A 21,607-nucleotide genomic window follows, 5' to 3' on the forward strand; every position below is an offset into this window, starting at 1 on the left:
TCGTGTCTGTGGCCCAACCGAAGAGAAATGCCGCGTCTGTCGCCGCAAACGTGCCTGATGCCTTTCGACAACAAGCCGGCAGATATGCTAGATACGCCGTGTCGTGCCTGAAGCCTGTCTCTTTTCCTCAGCCCCCTTTATCGAAGAAACAGGTCCCCAACGCCGTTCCTCAGCGTCCTTGTCCTGTCTACATGGTCGAACCCGAGGTAGTCATCCTCCCCTTGTATAAAGGTTGATAATACGTCATCTGTCTCTTGTTAGTTATATAAACGGGCATCGCCCTTCGAGACATACCATCGCTGAGATATTGTGGTTTCGAGTAGTTAGATCGTCGCACCACAGCGATCTTGATCTTCTCAAAGCTCTTGCCCTTGATTCCAGTTCGCTTCTCCAACCGCTTCTTTGTCTCGGCGAACGTCTCGTCCTACGCAATACTATTAACCACATGTCTTTCGTTCTCGAGCCGGAAATCTTACCTCAACGATCAAAAACTTGAAAGGTACACCATGAACTCGGCTGACGTCGTTCTGGAAGTGGAAAACTTGGATGAAGTGGCTCTCATCGGCGTTCGCCTCCTCTTGAGGAACTCGTTCAGCATAGATCTGTGCATACTCGTTAAGGTTCATGACAGGATGCTCGCGAAGCGGCTCTCGGTAAAATCGGTTCGAGCTGGTCTCGTACACCCGTATTCTACCAGCTTCGGCCTCGCTCGGTAGCTGCGCCTTCTTGATCAATGCCTCAACCACGTCGTCGACTGTACCCGTCTTGGGGACAAGGAGATCGTATTGATCCTGTACAATTTGTCAGCTGATATCCATCTAAATGCCACATGCCCTCGTACCTCCTTGGTGATGCCCTCACTCAGCCAGATCACCTTGATGCTCTTCTTGGTGTCCAGCTCAGCGAGACTCATCTCAAGCACTTCAAAATAGAATGCGTCGTTCCGTTGGGTTGAGTTGAGCGCCGTGGAGCCCATCGGGTTCAGGATCTGTCGCAGTGTTGGGTTTGCTCCTCGTCTCACGGGTGTCTTGGGATTCTGAGTCGATGCGTTCACAGTCCAGAACCGAACGTGAGTGGGTTGCACAGCCAGATGCGCTCCAACCCGTTCCGAGAGGGTGTCGTATGTAATCTTAGAGTTGAGCACCAGCTCGAAAGGAGGGTATTGAGTTTGGTCACACCGGGTAGGGTGAGGATGGAACTTGACGGTTCGCTTGTGCTCAAGGAAATCGTAATATTCGCGCGCATCCTCAAAGTGCTCTGATGTGTTGACCCTGGCGAAATGTTAGTGAGTTACTCATATAAATACACACCATGACATACGCTTCTTGCATCGGCTTGTCGCCAGAGCGCTTCTCCAGACTGGCCTTGCGCTCTGTACTTCGCTGGAAGCAAATAATGTCTCCGTCCTGCAGTTCTGCAACCTTCAAAGACTGCTTAGGCTTCAAAGGCTCGATCATGGTCGGTTTGATTTCCTAGTAGCAGTTAGATACCAAGGTCCCCAATTCATAAGGATGTCTTACCTCCCAAAGGGAAAGTTTCTCGTCAGCTGGTAGCTTGTCTCCCCAACCCATCTTCTTCATGATAAGAGGAACAAGCTCCTCCACCTTCTTCTCCTTGGAGATGTACACATGGCCAACACCCTTCAGAGACTGAGTCTCGATATCGAAGTGCTTCAAGAGAAGCAAAATGACCTCGTTCTTCATAATCACGCCGTTTTGCTGGCTCTGATACGAAGGCCAGATTGCCTCACCATCCGCATTGACTTCCTCAGCAACTTCAGCCCACACACGGAGACTTGAATCCCGGTGAGCGGCTGATCGAGAGCAGGTTTCGTCTACCGTAGGTCGTAGGTCCATAATCGGCTGGTCGGGGCGGATTGTCTTGTTTTGCCGATTCACCATGAGCCACAACCGCACCCTGCGAGGATCTTCGCCCATGTCTGCCGCAACTTGTCCAACGAATTCCTCCATCGTCATAGATTTGAGCACCCGGTAGTAGCTTGGCGCAGCTGGGTCCGATTCGGGATTCGCATCGAACTGGCATAGATCGGTTCCGCTAAATTGTTGGAAAGACTTGTCGGTGATCACCTTGGCCCATATGTACAGATGTGCCTCTCTTTGCTCCTTCTTCCTGGCCTCACGTTGGGCTGTTTCCTCCTCAAATTTTTGTTCTTGCTAGGTTAGCAAGACGAGATACAAGAGACACCCTGTGTGACTTACTGAGGTGAAGCGGGATGTCGTCCTTGGTGACTGGACAGAGGATATCGTCTATGCGCGTTTGGCGGATGTACACCAACATGTACGCGCTGTTTTGGCGCATGATCGGGACCTTCTTCTGCAGGGGGGCGCGTGGATAGCCGTTGGCCGTTCGATACTCGCCACCAAAGTTCTCCTCCATCACCTCCCGCAGCGTGGCTTTGGTCACCTTGTCGTCATCGTACTTGTAAAACCAGCCATCCTGCGCAGGCTTCAGGAAAGCATAGTAGTGGCCTGCGTTAAGGTCACCGCTGTGAACCAGGACACTGTGAAGCTGATACGTCCACGAGACAGACTTGTCAGCATCCTCGGACAAATACGGCGCGGCATCGAACGTTTCAGGGAATTCGTATCGGTCGTTGATCTTCATCATCATGTCGCGCTGAATGTCATATTCGAACCGCTTCAGTTGCAGGTGCAGCACATCGGGGAAGCTAGTGAAAATGACACCCTTGTTGGCATCCTGAAGCTTGTGCTCGTCGCCGGCAAAGTACTGGTTCTCGCCATCCATCTTCTCCACCTGAATATAGTCCTGGAAGCTCTCGAGAAGGTTCTTGTTACCGCTGACGTTCAGCTGGATGTCCCAGAAGTCCTCGATACGGCTAGATTCGTAGTCGACGTTGATGCACGAAATGTAAGTCTTGATCTTGCCGCTGAACATCCCAGACAAGACATTCTCGGCTTCGGTTCCCTTCATCTTCTCCTCCATTCTCTCCATGAGTTTGCGAGAGAATTCTTGGACATCTTGTTGCTCGAAGATGTGTCGAGTGTCCCAACCGAATGATTTCGTGAGCTCGTTGGTTCCCACCGCCTGGTCAGAGGTCTGTAGTTGATAAAATAGTCGCTGTAGGGTATAAGTGCTGTTGTGCATGCTCGGGTCGTTCTCGGTGGGGATTCCGTAGATAGCCTAGGCAGGTCAGCAAAACAGAGGAAAGCGAGACAAGCTCGAGAACCAACCTTTCGAAACTTGTTTGTAAAGTACAGAGACTGTAATAACGAGTTGAGGTAGCAGGTGGCGCCCTGGTTCTTGAGCCCAACGTAGCCCGTCTCCTTCTTCGAGTCATAGTTGATAAAGTTGTGCCATAGCACACCCGTCTCATCGTCGACTAGGCGAAGGTAGGCGGTGATGTTGGCCGTGTCGTTTTCGCACAGCGGCCGACTACCACCCTCCCATGGTACATTAAACATACGCCGATGCTCGACGAAGCGCGTGAAGCCCCAGTCGCCCTCATCCTTGGTGAACCGGTGGTGGGCAGCATGATGGACGTATAGGCTTGGGTCGTTCGGGTTCCATAGCACGAGCGCGAACTGCACACAGCAGCTCCAATTATCGGGGACGTCATCGGCTTCGAAGCCATGCTCAAGGTAGATGGAGCACTGATCTATATTGTTTCCATGTGGGAAGAGCAAAATGCGCCTGTAGCGGGAATGCGAGTGTCAGCGTCTAGGCAAACGGCAGCGTCGGAAACAAGTCAGACGCACCATGGGAAGCCGCCAGCCTGGAAAATAGGCCCATGCTCCTTCTTGCTCAGAGTGCGCCAGTTCTCGACGGTCCAGGTATTGTTGTAGTCTCCGAGGATCTTGGGTTCATCGATCAACGGTGGGAGGCAGAGCTCCTTCATCGCCTCATCTAAAGCCATGATGACGGTTAGCGTGGGGAGCTTGGAAAGAATGACATCGCCTAAAACTGGCGGTATCGCGGTCGATGCAATCTGTAGGGGAACACGGCAGGTGTAGGCAGCGGTAGGCCATATTAACGGGGATACGCACGGTCGTTGGCCATGGGGAGATCTTGCAGCTGATCGGCTTCGCCATGCTCGAGGTTATCGGGGTTGATGATGGCAACGTTCTCGGGCTCGTTGGCGACGCTGATGTAATCGTCCGTGTCCATGACCATGTCGTTCGGGGAATGGACATCGTGAGTCTGTGGGAGAGTGCGACGGTCAGCTAAGGGCCTGGGGTGATGCGGCAGCTCGCGACGATTTGAGGCCATGATGTCGGCATTCGGAGGGACTGGGGTGTCCAGTAGCGCGGGTGGTGAGGGGCAAGTGATGTGATGTCGGGTCGAAGGTGGTGGGAATTAACGAGTACTGGTAGGGGAAGCTCGCGATTTCAAAGATCAACTGATGGGGAGAGGATGCAGCTGGATATGAGCAGTGGGAGGATGATGCAGGGAGTCAGGAGTTTGAGTTGAAGAAAGAAGTAAAAGAAGAAAGCAAAGGGAAACAAAAGACACGGCAACGGCAAGCCAAGGCAAACGGGGCTGCAGTGCCAATTCACGGCAGGATGCACGGGGACGGACAACGACGTACCATTCTGACAGTGCAAGGCAGCCGACCGGAGCGGCAGGAACGGCGGCGTGGTTATGCAGGATGAGGCAACTCGAGTTTCCGGTGATAGGGCGGCCGAGGACAAAAAACCCAAGTGGTGGTGATCTCACGAGATGCTGGTCCAGCTGGCGACGACGCGCGGGCGGGCGTGGCGACAGTCAAAAGGCGTCTCGTCGACAGCAGCTCGACAATGTCGAGGCGAGAAGCGGAAGACACGGCAGATGTCAAAAGTGGACGTATACCCAGATAGGTATCGACGTAGGTAAGTAGACGGACGGGGTCCGAGGTTGGAGGTAGGTAAATATGTATGAATACTCCAAAGTAAAACAGGAAAAAAAGAGTGAGCTATGAGGTGGGTAACGTAACGTTGGCAGGCCTGCCAGGTCAAGGTCAATGCAGCAATGACAGGACAGGAGGAATGAGGAACTCGACTCAAATGTACTGTAAAAAGGGAAAAAAAGAGAGCGGTCGGTTAGGTCAGTAAAAGGGCGATAGACAATGGCTGAAACCCACAAAGTTCTAAGCCCCCCCAGGCCCAAGTCTCGTCTCGTCTAGATAGAGAAGCTGTATCGCGTCGTCAAGATACGGGGATAATTATGTGAGGAGGAGAGTGAGACGTCTGGTATCGACAGGCCCAAGCTGATAATCAATCCTCAAGGCGGGAACAAAGAGTTGTGCGAAGCCTGAGGGATCCAGGCTGAGGCGACAGTGGCGGTAAAGAGAGACTTACATTCATGCTTACAACCCTCACACATCCACAAGTACATCCTTATCTCAGAAAAGCGTCATCGGATCACCCCGCCAATGACGTTGCCAGCCTTTCACCAAATACCAGGCAAATGCGAAGCTAAGGCAATGTCAGACAGGCACGCACCATGCCTCATTATCCTGGATCTCCTTGCTCATGACATGTGATGAGGTTAGTTGACTAAAAGAAGCGGTCTGACGCAAGGAAGCTGGGTCCTGCTGCAGAGACAGTGAGTTGTAGTATTGCTGTGGAAGAGCTTCATGGGCAGTCTTGAGCTTCCTGTAGAGCTAGAGCTTGAGGCATGGACAACGAACCTTATATCGGTAACACATAGTACCTAGGTAGAGCGGGAATTGTGCACTTATGTAGCTATGCAATACTGACACCCGGGAAGCATTTGATGCGAGTATTTCTCTAGCTTCCATTTCAAGCTGTAGCCAGCACTGTCTTGCATGTCCCCTAGCAGAAGCATCATCCTGGTGCAAGCTCCAGTTAGCTGTCATAGCTCCATGCTGTCAAGCATGGTCTGAATACCTATGTTAGTTCTCAAAGATTCGACAGAATTAGGCCTGCCTATTTCTTCTTTAGTAGAAATTCCCCCATCAGGAATTTGCTACGTAGTTTGCCTTGACAACCTGTACTGCAAGCCGTTGTCCAGCAACTTGCTTGTACCTTCAAGCACTCCAAGCTCCTGACAGCTCATCCATCAGCAGACGCCACAACAACAAGCAAACCGCCCGACAAAAGTCAATAATTCTGCACAATTAGTTGCACAATAAGCAACCCCAGCTAGTCACACAATTATAGCAACCGTTTTATTCACCTCTACAAATCTTTCATCCCGTATGGGCCGCAACCGGCAGGCACATGCAACCCTCCCCAGATGCGGGAACGCGGGCGAGCGGCCGGTATCGCCAATGTGGGGTAAAGAAATCGAGGCACCGAGTCACCCACCACACCACACCATCTCTCTACTTGTGCCCTGCCCATCCCAGCTTCTGCCCGAGGCGGCACATGCAGCAGACAACTTCAACCTCTCATCTTCCCGCCTGGGTAGCTCCTCTCTTGCCGTTTCATCGATTTCGAACCCCTCACGCGACCGTGTTTGTTGCACTTTGAACCGACTCCGCGACGTATGCGACCTCCGACGAGATGCCATCCATCGCCCTGCGACAGAGCAGGCGATGCAGACTGACACATCCGGGTGCCCTATTCAGAACCTCTCATGCCCTGTTCTCGACAGCCCACGCGCGCGCTCCAAACAATTCCTCATGGCGCCCCGTTGCCATCCTCGACGAGTGCGTTTTCTCCAACTATCGATTGAACCGATGCTAACCCATGGTGGTCTTCAGATGGGTCGCAAAGGAAGCCCGCCCTATTAGTCTTCGCCAGCTCATGGTATTCGGTCGATCCCTCACAGAATCTCGCCTCATCAGCTCTGCCAACTATGTCCGCACCGAATTGCCCATCCGGTGAGTCGTCAACCGCCCTCATCTCGACACATTAAAACTGACACACTCGACCACAGCATCGCACATCGCCTCCGGGACATGCAGCGCCTGCCCTGGGTCGTCGTCACGAATCCCCACATGAAAGCTGTATATGACCTCTACTACAATGCCTTTGACACATTCCGCAAGATCAAAGAGGTCAAGACACTGGAAGACAATGACAAGATGTGCGATCTCATCAGCCAGAACCTCAAGAGCCACTTGACCGTCATACCAAAGCTTGCTATGGGGATTCTAGAGTGTGGCGGGCTCATGGATCCCAATGACCTGGACAAATTTATGAATACTATTCTCAGATCTGTGAGACTTGACCACCCTTAACCTGCATCAACAGCTACTAATCATGAGGGCAGCGCATCTCAAGACGAGTCATCGCTGAACAGCACTTATCCCTAACCGAGGCCTACAACTCTCCCAACTTCTCCCCTGGCGCCAAACTATCCGAATCGGACTTTATCGGCGAGGTTTTTATAAAATGTTATGCAAAAGACGTCATCGAACGCTGCTCAAAAGCCGTTAGAGCCCTAGCTCGAACGACCAACGGTCCTGGCGTTCAGATCCCTGAGATCAAGGTTGAGGGCTACCTTGACGCGTCCTTCCCCTACATTCTGAGTCACCTCGAGTACATCATCGGCGAATTGCTCCGAAACTCGGTCCAGGCAGTCATCGACCGACATCAGCAGATACATGCTGACCCCAACTCTGTGAAACCGCACCCTGTCGAGATCACCATCTGCGAGAACCACCAGCACGTCATCATCCGCATCTGTGACCGTGGTGGCGGCATCCCCCGGGTGGAGCTCCCTTACCTTTGGTCTTTCACCAAAGGACCACAGAGTCAGAGGCGTCTTGAGAATCTCGCCCAGGTGCCCAAGATGGCCGCCACCATGCAGGAACTCCACGTCGAGGAGGAGCTGGGCCGCGCCGACCTCAAGGCCCCGCCATATCAGAGCTCTCTCTCTTCGCTCACCAGTCGGCCACCTAATCTGCGTTTGGGCATGGGATTGCCTCTGAGCCGTGTCTATGCTGAATACTGGGCTGGTAGTCTGGACTTGCACAGCCTCGAAGGTTACGGGGTTGATGTCTTCCTACAGATTTCACGACTGGGCAACAAGAATGAGCAGCTCACAACGCGTGCTAGCATGGACGCTTTGTGATATCTGACGGAGCATTGAATTTGATGGCTTATTAGAGTATACTGGCGTGCAATATGAGGCGATCATGAGGGTGTTTAGTAACTCGGGGCAATGGTGTTTGATTACGATCATCTTGGATTAATACTGGGCGTTCAGCACGGAGTTTAATGGTTATGGGGTTTACATCAGTTGCAACAGGCAACGGACATGCTCGTAACAGAGTTCATGGGTCAAGTAACAGTTAAAGACACACACACACACAATATTCAACATTGGACAACCTATAAATTGGTATCATAAAAGGCTGTGACTGAAATTACATGGGGACTAAAATGTGCTTAGCTCAGAGAAAGGGCTCTAGTAAAAAGGTGTAATAAAAAAGGCAAGACTATCAAGGCATTCTCCATACGTCTTGTTCGCTCAAGGGGGTCTCGTACTTCTGGCGTGAGCTACCGGCGCAACCAAGGGACAAACAAAATCATGGGGAGGGAATCATAACTCCTACACAGCCATGCCGTGGCCATGAAAACAGTCCCAGCAAGGCTACTCCCCCTTGTCTCCGTAGGAAGAGCGAGCAGGTATATCCATGAACTCGGTCCCCCTTTCCTCTTCGTGTGGTATTTCTCGAACCTTTCATTTTCAACTCCAAACCCCAAACTGGAGCCACAAATAAAAGAAGCATGAAAAAACGACTGTCCAACTGCAGCCACGCATGCACGCATAACCATCCGCCAGGTTGCGCTTAGCGGCGGCCGTGGCTGCGGACAGCGCTGCCCTGCATGGACTCGAGTTCGGCCTCGAGCTGCTTGATCTGAGCATGGGTCTGCTCGAGATCCTTGTTGAGGCGGTCGCGCTCCGAGATGAGCTTCTGCTCCCATTGTCGGAAGCGCTGCTCCTCGATCTTGACCTGCTCGGTGAAGCGCTTTCGGAGAGCCTCCTCTTCCTCCTTGAACTTGGGGTTGTCGAGCTTTCGGGGTCGGGCCTCGCCGAACTTGCGAGTCTCCATCTGCTGGGCGCGGTAGGCCTCGTAGTGCAGCTCCTCAGTGGTGTGGATGAGATCGAGCATGTGAGTTCGGATCAGGATGGAGCGGAGCTTCTTGAAGTCGCAGTGGTCCTCGTTCTCAACCTCGGCAACACCCCAAGAGTACTGGCGACCCTTGACGATGCGGCCGTCGCCAGTCTTGACGTCCTTCTCGGAACCGATGACAGCGAAAGGCATGGCGGCCATGAGGCTGCGAGCGTGCTGAGCAGCAGCCTCATCGTCCTCCTCGATCGGGGGCTGGTAGATCTTGATGTTCTGGGCCTCAATGACAGAGACAATCTGCAGTCTGATTAGCGGGTGTGGTCAATGCGAATCGCTATTTACTTACTCTCTGCTTGAACTTGGCCAGGTCGGCAGGGCTGAGGGTATCGGCCTTGGCGATGACGGGGATCAGGTTGACGCGCGAGCAAAGGCGCTTCATGACCTCAATGTCGAGGGGCTTGAGGGTGTGGCCGGTAGGGCGGATGAAGTACAGGCAAGCATGGACCCGGAGATCGATCTTGTCCTGGCGACGGGGCTGCTGCTCCTGAAGCATGTAAGACTCGTGCTGGTCGTCGAGGAACTCGATGATGGGCATCCAAGAGTCGCGGTTGTTGACATAGTCGCCGAAACCAGGGGTGTCGATAACGGTCAGTCGGACTGGGAGCAAGCAGTGTTAGCGAGTGTCGGTCAGAGGTGTTGTGTCACGGGCGCAGTACCCTTGAAGAACTTCTCCTCGAGCTCGGCCTTGGTGATCTCGATCTCGACGGTCTTGTCAACCTGCTTCTGGTGGCGGCGCTTGTGGTCGGCATAGTTCTTGATGGTGGTGGAGAAGAGGGTGTTGATGAAGGTAGTCTTGCCGAGACCAGACTCGCCAGCAACCTAGACATGATGCGGTCAGTATGGGGAAGATGAAGTCCACGAGATAGCTATATCCGCACACGGCAGCAACTCTCGATGGACGAGCAGTGTCTTGTAGACGCGTACCATGATGGTGAAGCTAGCACCACGCTTCGCGACAATCTTGTGTCGCTGGTTGGGGAGATTGGCAATGCCAATCGGTGAGGCGTTCTCAGCAGCTGTAGCCATCTTGGACGTGGTTTACTCTAAAGTTGCAGCGGTAAAAACGGCGAGGAACAGTTCGTAACGGGGCGTCGAAGCGAGAAGCACGGCGAGCAGGCGGAGGCAATGGAAAGACGACGGCCGACGGCGATATCGCGATGAAGGTCGAACGAGTGCAAGGTGGAGGTTTGGGGGAGAGCTCGTGCTTCAGGGGAACGAATTTCCTGCCCTTCCAGTTTCCCCCCCTGGGCCTTTGGGAAGGAGTCGCTTTAGGGGGGGCTCCTTCCTCTGGTTGGCTGCGACCGCGTGGACGGTGAGTGGACAGTGCTGAAATGGGTGGCTAGTGGACACGGGGCAGCAAGGGAAGGTGCCAAACAAGCCCAAACAGCAGGGGTTCTTGGGGTTTGTGGTTTGTTGTCAAGGGGCCTGAGAAACAGCCACGGTCCCCTTTCTTGAAGCTTTGGCCAATTAGAGGTTTGATAGAGCGCCCCAGCCACGGGAGCCCGTGTTCAGCCACAGGGGAATGGGTGATCTTACTAGATATAGATTAGTCTAATCAGCGCTGCGAAATGACAGGCGCCTCGGATTAATTTCCCGCCGGTTCTTTGCGACGGCCAAAAATTTTGGTCTTATCGATAAGGCGCAAGTTGATTTTTTGGCGGCGTGCGACTTCAAGCTCAGCAGCATCATGGCCTTGGCTTACCGATAATAATGAAGACCGACTTCAAGGTGGGATTGCTCTTAATTGATGTTTTATGCGATGGTTACTAACATGGCAGTATAGTTCTCGAACTTGCTGGGCACTGTTTACTGCCAGGGCAACCTGCTGTACAGTCCAGATGGCACTCACCTCTTCTCGCCTGTCGGCAACAGGGTCACTGTGTTTAACTTGGTAGAGTAGGTTTCCCTACCTGAATCGCATATAATGGTTTTGGGACTTCGCTGACTCTTCCACTACAGGAACAAGTCTTACACCCTTCCCTTCGCGCACCGCAAGAACATTGCCCGAATTGGACTTACACCCCGCGGCAACCTGCTCCTCTCCGTTGACGAGGATGGACATGCAATCCTGACCAATGTGCCTCGTCGCATATCTATATACCACTTCTCGTTCCGATCATCCGTCACAGCGCTTTCCTTTTCGCCATCGGGTCGACACTTTGCCGTGGGTCTTGGACGCAAGATCGAGGTCTGGCATGTTCCCTCTACACCTGATACTTCTGAGGACGGTGAACTCGAGTTCGCTCCCTTTGTTCGACACCATAGACACACCGGCCATTTCGATACTGTGACGAATATTGAGTGGTCGAGCGACTCTCGATTCTTTCTCACAACGTCCAAGGATCTTACCGCTCGGATATGGAGCTTGAACCCTGAGGAGGGTTTCATTCCCACGGTTCTCTCAGGTCACAAGCAGTCTGTGATTGGCGCCTGGTTCGCTGAGAACCAGGAGACCATTTACACCGTCAGCAAGGATGGCGCCGTCTTTGACTGGCAATATGTGAAACCCATCAATCGCATCGCAGAGGACGACAAGATGGACGAGGACGACGATTCCGATATGCAATGGCGCATCGTTCAGAAGCATTTCTTCATGCAGGGAAGCGCCCATGTGCGATGCGCTTCTTTCCATCCAGAAACTAACCTCTTGGTTGCTGGATTCTCGAATGGTCTGTTTGGACTTTACGAGATGCCCGACTTTAACAACATCCACAAGCTGAGCATCTCTCAGAATGATATCGACTTTGTTACTATCAACAAGAGCGGTGAATGGTTGGCATTTGGTGCGTCCAAGTTGGGTCAATTGCTGGTGTGGGAATGGCAATCCGAGTCTTATATCCTTAAGCAACAAGGACACTTTGATTCGATGAATTCGCTTGTCTACTCGCCTGATGGACAGCGCATTATCACCACCGCTGATGATGGCAAGATCAAGGTCTGGGATATTCAGTCTGGATTCTGTATCGTCACATTTACCGAACACACCAGCGGCGTTACGGCATGCGAGTTTGCGAAAAAGGGCAACGTTCTCTTCACATCAAGTCTGGACGGTTCTATTCGAGCATGGGATCTTATTCGGTACCGAAACTTCCGCACGTTTACGGCCCCTACAAGGCTGTCTTTCTCGTGTATGGCGGTTGACCCCAGTGGTGAAGTCGTTGCTGCTGGTTCTCTTGACTCGTTCGACATTCACATCTGGTCTGTCCAGACGGGTCAATTACTTGACCAGCTCTCAGGCCATGAAGGTCCCGTCTCATCTCTGGCATTTGCACCCAACGGTTCGTCTCTTGTCAGTGGTTCTTGGGACCGAACAGCCCGTATCTGGTCCATCTTCAACCGAACGCAAACCAGCGAACCTCTACAGCTTCAGGCTGATGTTCTCGACATGGCTATCCGGCCGGATTCTCTGCAGCTCGCCATCTCAACACTAGATGGCCAATTGTCGTTCTGGTCAATGACGGATGCTGAGCAAGTTTCTGGCCTAGACGGACGAAGAGATGTGTCTGGTGGACGTAAGCTCACGGACCGACGGACGGCGGCCAACATGGCAGGCACCAAGAGCTTTAACACAATCCGTTACAGCACTGACGGAAGTTGTCTCCTGGCTGGTGGTAACAGCAAGTACATTTGCTTGTACTCGGTGACCACCATGGTGCTGCTCAAGAAGTTTACTGTCAGCGTCAACTTGTCTCTCTCGGGCACCCAAGAGTTCCTCAACAGCAAGCTGATGACGGAAGCCGGTCCTGCTGGCGATTTGGACGATGAGGAGGCTTCTGATCGTGAAGACCGCGTCGACAGCTCTCTGCCAGGTTCAAAACGCGGTGGCGACCCCTCGGCAAGGAAGAAGATGCCCGAGGTCCGCGTCACGGGCATCGGCTTCTCTCCAACGGGCACAGCATTCTGCGCGGCTTCCACCGAGGGTCTGCTCATCTACAGCCTAGACCAGGATCTCCAGTTCGATCCCTTTGACCTTAACATGGAGATCACGCCCGCCTCGACGCTCGCCGTGCTCGAGACGGAGCAGGACTACCTCAAGGCTCTGGTCATGGCCTTCCGCCTCAACGAAGCCGGTCTCATCAAGCGTGTCTTCCAAGCCACCCCGGCCACAGAAATCTCCCTCGTCGTGGCCGACCTCCCCACCATCTACGTGTCACGTCTACTCCGCTTCGTGGCCGCCCAGACGGAGGAGTCGCCACACATTGAGTTCTGCCTCGTCTGGATCAAGGCCATCGTCGACAAGCACGGCGCCTGGCTTTCTGCGAACCGCGCAAAGGCTGACGTCGAGCTGCGTGTCGTGGCCAGGGCTGTGTCCAAGATGAGGGATGAGATCAGGCGGCTTGCGGATGAAAACGTTTACATGGTTGACTATCTACTGGGTCAGGCCCAGGAGAAAAAGACGGTCAAGACGCTGGGTGCTCCAGATGTAGAGGTGAAGCTCATGGCTGTTGATGGAGGTGAGGAGTCTGATGAGGGATCTGACGGATGGGTTGGTTTAGAATAGACAGTAAATATGGTTGCTAATACCCACGAATATCGTACAAAATTGTGTTTCCTAGTCTCCTTTTCGTTACTATCCTACATCTTGGCCTTGGGAATGCCATCCCAGGCTTGATCAAAACCAGCTCCCCTAACCCACATAGTCCCGCCATTCTCATTCGCATCCAGTAACAAATGCATCGCCCTCAACCACTCATCCCCCTTGATCTTCACCCACTCTTTATCCTCAAACGGCTCTGTCGTCCGCTTTGCCAATATTAGGGCCCTCGCCAACTTGACCGTGTGCCCATCATCCACAATCTTGTGGATCCGTGGGAGAAGATCCTCCATCTTGTCGGCCAGCTTGCCGTCTCTGGGAGTGTACGTGCGGAGCAAGTCGCCGTGGAGGGTTGGACAGCCGCGGGCGGCGTACGTTAGGAGATCCATGCGGATCTTGTACTCGAGGAGTTGCGCTTTGGTTGAGGCTGGGATCCAGGATTTAGCGTTGAGAGAGAGGAAAAAGGGGGTTGATGTGACGTGGTGCCTGTGCATGTCAGTATGGATTCGATGTAGGTTGAAAGACAGCTTACATGAGGAAAAAGTCAAACTTGGGTGTGTGAGGAGGATGAAAAGCTGCTCCCACGGTCATGTACGCAGCAGTATGCGCCATCTCAGCCGTCCTCTCTTCTACCTCATCCTCCTCCACCCTCACCCTAGTAGCCAGTACAGCCATCTCATCCTTAGCACGCCCGAGCACACCTTGAAACATGGGCTGCGAGTCGTTCCAGCGAGCACTGCTCCTTGTCTTCTCGTTGCTGTTGATTTCGTCAAAGAGACCGAGGATGGTGCCCATCTTGGGGGGTGCATCGTCAGCTTTTGCCTTTGCTGCTGCGGTTGTGAGAAAGTCGTGGAGTTTATTCTCGTGGACTGCCGTCTGTGCGAGAGCTGAAGCAACAAGCATGGGCTGTTCCCATTCAATAGCGTAGAGCATTTGAATAAGAGGATGAAGCAACCCTCCAAACAGACGACTCTTCATGTCACGTCCACGGTCATCGTTCTTGAAGAGATACTCATTCAGAACCTCTTGCCAGCCAGCCCTCTGAATCTCATCTTGGAAGAAGCGCAAAAAGGCAGCATAGTTACGGCCCTTTCCGAGATAGGTTGACCAGTCGGAACCGTGTTCTAGGTTGTCAACCATTTCTTGCTTAGGTTTCATGGCTTTGAGCTGGTAGCCTTTGTTTGCATCGTAGGCCATGTCCATGTCCTTGGTGGAAGCGCCTGTGCCGTATAGGGTGAGGACATGATGAACGATCTGAGATGTTAGCAAGTTGTAGATATTGAAAGACGGTGATTGACTTACATGATCATGGAATCCAGATGCATTAAAAAAGACATGATGATGCTATTTCGTTGTAAGTAGTGGCCACAAACTGAACAAGTGTATAGTCATACCTCGAGATCCCTCTGCAACAACTCAGTAACCTTTGAAGCTTCCCTATCCCCAAGCTTCATCCCTAACAACCCCGCATCCTTGGAAAGAATCTCAATCTTGAACGGTGTAGCCATGGTGCTATATCTAGAACATGCAGCTACAGGTCTAGCCCAGAGTCTCATCACACGCGGGGTCAACATGGATGTTTATATACGTGATCAACCTCCACAAACAAACCCTCCTGTAAGACTACGAAACAAGATCGTCTTGTGACGGCAAGTTACAAAAAAGGAGGGTGGTGGGCTGACAAATGTATCACGATTCGGCATTCGGTGGTTTCCCGCGGTTGGATGTATTGACCACAAAAGTTGAACGCAGATTGGTTACTGTCGTTGGAGCATGAATGCAACATTGACGTATTTAACCGTAATTCCTGACTCCAGAGTCAATTATGATCTGTTTTAGTATCTGTCAGATTTCGGTGGCTGCCGGGGGCTGGGAGCTCTTGATTACCCCGGATTTTGCAGCCGGAGCTGACATCATTGAGGTGCTGAGGAGGTCCACTTTTCGGACTAGTCGGACCCCGAGGTTTGGCAATGCTGACATTGACTTGAAGCTTGAAGAGAGAGAGTGAAGCTCGATTTTGTTGATGGCGGTTCTCTTCTTTGTGCGGGTTTGTGTTGAGTTTTCGGTCTACGTATCTGTCAGTGCGGATGTCGACATAACTACAGGCAGACGGGTGTGTATGTGTGCAATAGCTCTTCACTTTACCAACAGGCGTAATGATTCATGGTCAAGGTATCGTAAAAGATCAATCGTCTCTCTTCGTGTGTATCTCTTCTCTAAATCACTCCTCTACCCTCTCGCCGTCTATTTTTTGATCAAACAAAGGAAAATTACATCTCGTCATATCAGGTGTCTAAGCCTTGCGCTTCTTGTTCTGGTGGTTGTCATCATCCTCAAGGTCATCCTCGTCCATCTCCTCAAACTCGATATCGCTGGGGATATCGTCATCCTCCTGAGCGTTGGCTATGAACTGTTAGCATAGAATCGTTTAGACAAACACGGGACAACATACTGAAGTACTTGATGGCACCGGGCCAGAGGTCCTCGGCGATGAAGACGGCGAGATCATCAGCAGTGGGGAAGATCTCGTGCTCGTACTCATCCTCATCATCATCGTCCTCATCCATGTCATCATCCTCACTCTGCTTGCCCTCCTTACGGGCCTTGCGCTTCTCCTCCTCGAGCTTGCGGCCCTCCTCAGACTCCTCGGGGGTGACCTTGCGGCCACGGAAGCCGAACCAGCAGAAGAAGCTGACGCCACCCATGCCGGTCTCCTCCATGAGCTTGAGGAGCTTCTTGGAGGACTCGGTCTCGCCAGTCTTGCCGGCCTTCTCCTCGTCGTAGACCTTCTTGGCCAGGCTAAGCATGCCGTTGGTCAGGTCCTTGCCCTCCTTCCACTTGATGTCGACGGGCTCGGAGACGAGACCAGCCCAGCCGTCCTTGTGGTAACGCCACCAGAACTTCTTCTCAATGACCTTGTCCTCGAACCAGTCGTTCTCCTTGAACTCCCACTTGAGGGAGATGCTGCGAGGGTCGCCCTTGGGGAGCTCGAAGCGCTCGACAGTCAGGTTGGTGAGGGCCTGGAGGAGGAGCTCAGAGTCGCTGGGCTGGATGTACTCGTCAACATCGGGAGGAGCCTGCTCGAAGACGAGGGGCCAGAACTGGGGGATCTTGGCGATGACCTCCTGGCGACGGATGTAGAGGTCCCGGGTGAGCTTATCCTGCTGGCGGACTTGTTGCTGTCAGCTTGGGTAAAGTCAATTCGGTGTAAAAACTCACGGATCTCAAGCTCGACATCCTCAAAGTCATCCTCAATGGCCTGGAGCTTCTCGTAGGTGACAAGAGCCTCCTTGAGCTGTTCGTCCTGCATATCGCCGGCAGACATGGTTGCTGTGGTATATGTGTGTACTTGAAAGAAGCAAATTCGACTCAATTGCAACAAAACAAACACTCTAATAAACCAATTCGAGAGATGAAGAGATCTATCCAGTAGGGTAACACAGGGGAATAAATAATGAAAGAAGAGATTTTTTTTTTCTGGGGAGTGTGAGTGGCAGCTTGTTTTAGTAAGGCAGCTCCAGTCCAGAAAAAAACTTCAAGTCCCAGTGCAGTGGAAATGACTTGCACCTTGCCTAGCAGCGGCAGCGGTGAAATCTTTTTGGTGGGGTCAAGCTGATGTCATTGGCCCGCCCTCCAGACCCCGCAGACCCCTGCTTTTTTTTTCACGCGTTGGGCGCTCTGCACGGAAGGCGAAAGGCCCGAACGCTAAGTGGCTCAGGTGCCGAGGGGGACCCGCTGAAAAGCTCTGATCTCTGTTTCTTTACAGGGGGTTCGTTCCACTGTGTTTCTAGCGGGGTACACCGTGTTAATTGACAGTGCGGGAATCATGATCCAACTTGGACCAAACCGAGGCAGGTTCGAGTCTTCAACACCACGAGGCGGGGATTGACAACGAATATAGAATATTAAATGACTGTTTGTACAGGCTATTCACTCGTTCTAATGGTATTTCTAGATGCATCAAACAGATTCACAACGTCTTTTCTTCCGTTGGCTCTTCAAACGAACAATAATGGCAGGGCAGCTCCTGTATAAGTCAAGACTCCGTTTTCCGAAAATGGCATCATTCATGAAACAGACTCATATCAGCGAGATAGGAGACGAAAAACTCCTCTCCTTCTCTCTCTTCCTCTTCATCACATCATCCCTCTCTTCCAAATCCATCATCAACCCATCAATCCATCAACCATGGCTCCCCCATCCAACGACAAGTTCCCCAAACCCATCCCTCTCGAGGTGTCTGTCTACGGCACCATTAACGCCATCCAAGCATCCAAGTATGGAGCCAAGCGTCTCCTTCTCAGCCACAAGGGTTCTCAGTCTGATGGCGGGCTGACTCCAACTGTCCAAGAGCTTCGCGGGCTCGTTAAAAATGTCTTCATCCCCGTCAACTGCACCATCCGGCCTCGAGCCGCTCCGATGCCGGGCTTCGGCGAACAACAAGACTACATCTACACCAATCAAGAATTTGCTCAGATGTGTGACGCTATCCGTGAGCTCAAGGATGCCGGCTTCATGAATCCCATTCGAGGTGACTCTTTTGTCTTTGGTTGCCTTCGACGCAACGACAACAGGAGCGTCCAGGATAGGAACAAGATTGTCGTTGACCGTGCATACTGCCGTCACCTCATTGAGATAGCCAAGCCCTATCCATGCACCTTCAACCGCGCCTTTGACTACTTCTTCGACACGGGTGACTGGAAAGACGCCCTCCATCAGATCAACATGCTCGGTTTCAAGGGCGTCATGACGGGTGGTGGCCACGGCTACTTCAACACTCACGTCGATCGCCTGGTCCAAGTGTGCGAGCGTCTTGACGAGATGCAACTCGTCATTGCCGGAGGTGTTGGTTGCCGTGAGGTGAGGAAGTTGCGCGAAAAAACCCACAACGTCAAAGTCCACACCATCTGGATCAACGCCGAATGTCTCCGCCCCGAGGACCACAACGACCCCGAGACCGTCGACGTCAACGGTGTAATGGGTCTGGTTGATCAGCTTGGCCTCGACGCTGAGGACTAGCGGTCCCCTAACAGCATTGGCAAGCAGTACTACTACTGAACAGCACCTGGTTACTTCTACTAAGCGGTACCTGGTGTGCTATCAGACGGGCTGGGACCGTTGCTTGGAGACATTGCGAATTACGATTGATGACTTATGAGGGGACGATCGGAATCGGTTTCGGCTTTCTCACGATATGAAGGGCATATGGAATACTGCATGACATGGATGACACGATACTGTCGGGGGGGGGGCATTATAAGGAATCTGTACTAGCTGGCTAGTTGATCCTCAATCAAATCTCAACTCGGACCATTGCAAAAGATGTACAGAAACAAAAAGGTTTAATCTTTTCATTAATTATCGTCCCCATTATGTCACGCAGCTCTTGCATCTCTATCATCGCTTATCGTCTACAATACACATCGTTCATCTCGTCATAAATCCGCCGCCACCACCATCAAACTCTTTAAAGGTTGCAAGAGTGAGCGCCACGGCCCTTGCCCTGAGCAAGACCAAGGCAGTTGGCAATCTTGTAGAAAATGTCGACGTTGTTAAAGGTGCCGCTGAAGGTGTCCTGGCAAGGACCCCAGGCGTAGACGGGAACGTCGGTCAGGGAGTGGACGCCCTGGGACTCGGTGGTGGGGAGGGAGCCGTTAACGACGAAGCCCTTGGGGGAGTCCTTGGGGTTGACGTAGTAGTCGCCGTCCTTGAGCTCGACGGCAGCCTTGCGGGGACCGTTCTTGCGGACCTTGTAGTCCTCGCGGTGGTCAGGGGCAGCACCAACACCACCGGCGATGGCGTAGCGAGGCTCCCAGTTGACGGGGAAAGTGTGGCCAGTGCCGTACTCGAGACCCTTGGCCTTCTTGGTATACTGAGACTCGCCAGAGTTGTGGTAGACACCGATAGCGCGGCGCTTGTCACGGTCATCCTCCTGCTCAGCGAGGTACTTGGTGTCGGCAGAACCCCAGACACTAGAAACTGTTAGTATGTGAATATCCGGATTTAGACATGAAACTTACTCGAAGCCGTGGCCGTGGTCAGCAGACACAATGATGAGGGTCTCGTCGAGGATGCGGAGCTTCTTGAGCTTCTCAATGGTAGCACGGATAGTGTCATCAAGCTCGAGAAGGTCACCAAGAGCACGGTCGTAGTCAAGAGCGTGCATCTGCTTGTCGACAGAGGCAGCCTCGGACATGAGGAAGAAACCCTTGTCCTTGCCACGGGTGCTGAGGATATCGACGGCCTTGAGGGTCATCTCCTTGAGACCGGGCAGGTCAGTAGCGTCACCCTCGCCGCCAGTGGGGTTGTTGTCAAGACCCTTGAGGTTGTCCTTGTAGATGTTGCGGTCGAGCCAGACGGGGAGGTTGCTCTGGCAGAAGACACCGAGGGCCTTCTTGCTCTTGTCAGCGGCAAGGAGAGAGGTCTTGTTCATGCTGACGGTGTATCCCTGCTTCTGGAACTCCTTGTAGTAGTCCTTGCCCTGGAACGACTCCTCACCGGCAAAAAACTGCTCGGCACCGCCACCGAAGAAGACATCGGGGCCACCATGGCTGGTCCAGGAGTAGTTGGTGTTGCCGTGGAGAGCCTGGTCAATCAGAGGACCATACTGGCTACGGGCACGGGTGTGGCCAGTGAGGGCAATGGGGGTGGCATCAGCGAGGTAGGCAGTAGAAACAGCGCCCCAAGCACCGCCCTAAGCATTGTTAGCAAGATACAAGTCAATTGATTTCTTAGACTTACCCAGATACGCTTGAAGATCTCGACAATGGTCTCGACCTTGGGGTCATCGAAAGGATCGGGGGAAGAGTCAGCGTACACACTGAGGCCTGGTTAGCTTGTGTTCCAAAAGCTCTGAGCAAATCACAAACCCCATGGCGTTAACAGTGCTCTTGTGGCCAGTGTACAGGGCAGAGGCCGAGTTGGCAGAGTCGGTGATGTAGCTGTCGATGGAGTGGGTCATCTGGTGGCCCAGGATGGGGAACTCGTCCATCTTCATGAGGGTCTGGTATTTGCCGTTGATGCTCTTGTGTCCGAGGAGACGGGCAGCAGTGATCTAGCAATTGTAAGCTTCCAATTGGTCTTGTGCGTTGTCGCAACACTTACCATGTTGGTGGTCATGCCATCACCAATGAAGAAGATGACGTTCTTGGCCTTGCGCTTGGGGTGAAGCTCGCGGACAGTCCACTCGGCAGTGGTCTTCTCGCCATTGTAGTAGTTGAGTGTGACGGTGTACTTGCCGGGCTCGTAGATGGCGAGCTTGCGGTAGGCCTTGGAGGCGACGTTGACAATGGTGGGCTTGTCCTCGTCCTCGGCAAACAGGTCCTCGTACCACGAAAAGTCCCAGGTCTCGACCTTGGGCTCCTCGAGGTTAAAGGCCTTTGCAAAGTCCTTGGGCTTGCCTCCATCCTTGGCGATGGTCACCTTGAACTTCTGGTCGGGCTTGCCGTTGTGGGCGGCCTCGGAGCCGTTGACGGGAGCGTGAACCTCGACACGGAGGTCGAAGAGCTGGCCGGGGAGGAAGTCGCTCTGGTCGGGGGGCAGCACGCAGCCGAGCTTGGGGCATGTGCCCAGTCGCTGGTAGGTCTGCGCCGAGACGGCAGAGAGCGAGGCCGCGAGGGCGGCAATGGCGTTGAGCTTGACCATTGTGGTGAGGCTGCGGCAAGCTTGAGCTTTTCCTTTGGTTGACTCAAGAGGTACGAGCTGAGGCAGCTTGAGAGGGGAGCTCCAGACTAGCTCAGAGTTTGCGGGAGCTGCATCATTTATATTAACTTTGGCGGGAACAGGAACATCAAGCCGACGATCCCACGTGGATAGCTGCAGCTCTCTTCTGTCCGGAAGTCATCTCCGTCCCCGGAGCATCATGTTTACAGCAAGCAGCTGGTTCCCCATGTCATGCAGCGCAACGCAACGGCCGCCTTCCTCTGTGGGCAAGGTGGACGAGACTTGGACGGTCCTGGCCAATATCAGCTCACCCTTGGCCAATTGCGCCCGGGAGATGAGCATGATCC

At 53.0% G+C, this 21,607-nt stretch overlaps 8 protein-coding genes across 8 annotated transcripts; 3 read left to right on the top strand and 5 right to left on the bottom strand.

Annotated features, from left to right (window-relative positions):
• Positions 1–137: 137 nt before the first annotated feature.
• Positions 138–4,293, bottom strand: NECHADRAFT_71697 (uncharacterized protein; the record flags this gene model as incomplete). Its single annotated transcript, XM_003050319.1, has 10 exons — positions 4,026–4,293; positions 3,738–3,885; positions 3,213–3,672; positions 2,220–3,162; positions 1,521–2,170; positions 1,321–1,430; positions 830–1,271; positions 477–791; positions 295–424; positions 138–253 (listed from the first exon to the last, which is right to left on the bottom strand). The coding sequence occupies exons 1-10, from the start codon at positions 4,246–4,248 to the stop codon at positions 138–140; spliced, it is 3,537 nt and encodes a 1,178-aa protein (XP_003050365.1). The 5' UTR covers positions 4,249–4,293.
• Positions 4,294–6,485: 2,192 nt separating this feature from the next.
• Positions 6,486–8,001, top strand: NECHADRAFT_49344 (uncharacterized protein; the record flags this gene model as incomplete). The annotated part of the gene is made up of 4 exons (XM_003049944.1): positions 6,486–6,631; positions 6,686–6,805; positions 6,862–7,144; positions 7,198–8,001. The coding sequence occupies 4 exons, from the start codon at positions 6,486–6,488 to the stop codon at positions 7,999–8,001; spliced, it is 1,353 nt and encodes a 450-aa protein (XP_003049990.1).
• Positions 8,002–8,337: 336 nt separating this feature from the next.
• On the bottom strand, positions 8,338–10,090 carry NECHADRAFT_71701 (uncharacterized protein; the record flags this gene model as incomplete). The annotated part of the gene is made up of 4 exons (XM_003050320.1): positions 8,338–9,301; positions 9,351–9,661; positions 9,721–9,883; positions 9,989–10,090. The coding sequence occupies 4 exons, from the start codon at positions 10,088–10,090 to the stop codon at positions 8,723–8,725; spliced, it is 1,155 nt and encodes a 384-aa protein (XP_003050366.1). The 3' UTR covers positions 8,338–8,722.
• Positions 10,091–10,774: 684 nt separating this feature from the next.
• On the top strand, positions 10,775–13,565 carry NECHADRAFT_101559 (uncharacterized protein; the record flags this gene model as incomplete). The annotated part of the gene is made up of 3 exons (XM_003049945.1): positions 10,775–10,792; positions 10,848–10,960; positions 11,024–13,565. The coding sequence occupies 3 exons, from the start codon at positions 10,775–10,777 to the stop codon at positions 13,563–13,565; spliced, it is 2,673 nt and encodes an 890-aa protein (XP_003049991.1).
• Positions 13,554–15,106, bottom strand: NECHADRAFT_105262 (uncharacterized protein; the record flags this gene model as incomplete). The annotated part of the gene is made up of 4 exons (XM_003050321.1): positions 13,554–14,084; positions 14,131–14,852; positions 14,901–14,942; positions 14,993–15,106. The coding sequence occupies 4 exons, from the start codon at positions 15,104–15,106 to the stop codon at positions 13,640–13,642; spliced, it is 1,323 nt and encodes a 440-aa protein (XP_003050367.1). The 3' UTR covers positions 13,554–13,639.
• Positions 15,107–15,777: 671 nt separating this feature from the next.
• NFA2102 (uncharacterized protein) lies at positions 15,778–16,942 on the bottom strand. The gene is made up of 3 exons (XM_003050322.1): positions 16,818–16,942; positions 16,051–16,770; positions 15,778–16,001 (listed from the first exon to the last, which is right to left on the bottom strand). The coding sequence occupies exons 1-3, from the start codon at positions 16,921–16,923 to the stop codon at positions 15,892–15,894; spliced, it is 936 nt and encodes a 311-aa protein (XP_003050368.1). The 5' UTR covers positions 16,924–16,942; the 3' UTR covers positions 15,778–15,891.
• Positions 16,943–17,786: 844 nt separating this feature from the next.
• On the top strand, positions 17,787–18,617 carry NECHADRAFT_84651 (uncharacterized protein; the record flags this gene model as incomplete). The annotated part of the gene is made up of 1 exon (XM_003049946.1): positions 17,787–18,617. One exon carries the CDS (start codon positions 17,787–17,789, stop codon positions 18,615–18,617), a length of 831 nt encoding a protein of 276 aa, XP_003049992.1.
• A 448-nt stretch (positions 18,618–19,065) lies between these two features.
• Positions 19,066–21,242, bottom strand: NECHADRAFT_71712 (uncharacterized protein; the record flags this gene model as incomplete). The annotated part of the gene is made up of 5 exons (XM_003050323.1): positions 19,066–19,570; positions 19,619–20,292; positions 20,340–20,418; positions 20,468–20,652; positions 20,703–21,242. The coding sequence occupies 5 exons, from the start codon at positions 21,240–21,242 to the stop codon at positions 19,066–19,068; spliced, it is 1,983 nt and encodes a 660-aa protein (XP_003050369.1).
• Between the last annotated feature and the right edge of the window lie 365 nt (positions 21,243–21,607).

The sequence above is a fragment of the Fusarium vanettenii genome (genome assembly GCF_000151355.1).
Source record: "Fusarium vanettenii 77-13-4 chromosome 9 genomic scaffold NECHAsca_6_chr9_2_0, whole genome shotgun sequence".
NCBI lineage: Eukaryota > Fungi > Ascomycota > Sordariomycetes > Hypocreales > Nectriaceae > Fusarium > Fusarium vanettenii.

Coding starts and splice junctions, on each gene's coding strand:
- NFA2102 (XM_003050322.1), bottom strand. CDS start 16,923: ATGTCTGCCGGCGATATGCAGGACGAACAGCTCAAGGAGGCTCTTGTC. Junction 16,771..16,817: donor GGATGTCGAGCTTGAGATCC/GTGAGTTTTTAC, acceptor GACAGCAACAAG/TCCGCCAGCAGGATAAGCTC. Junction 16,002..16,050: donor CGGTGCCATCAAGTACTTCA/GTATGTTGTCCC, acceptor AACAGTTCATAG/CCAACGCTCAGGAGGATGAC.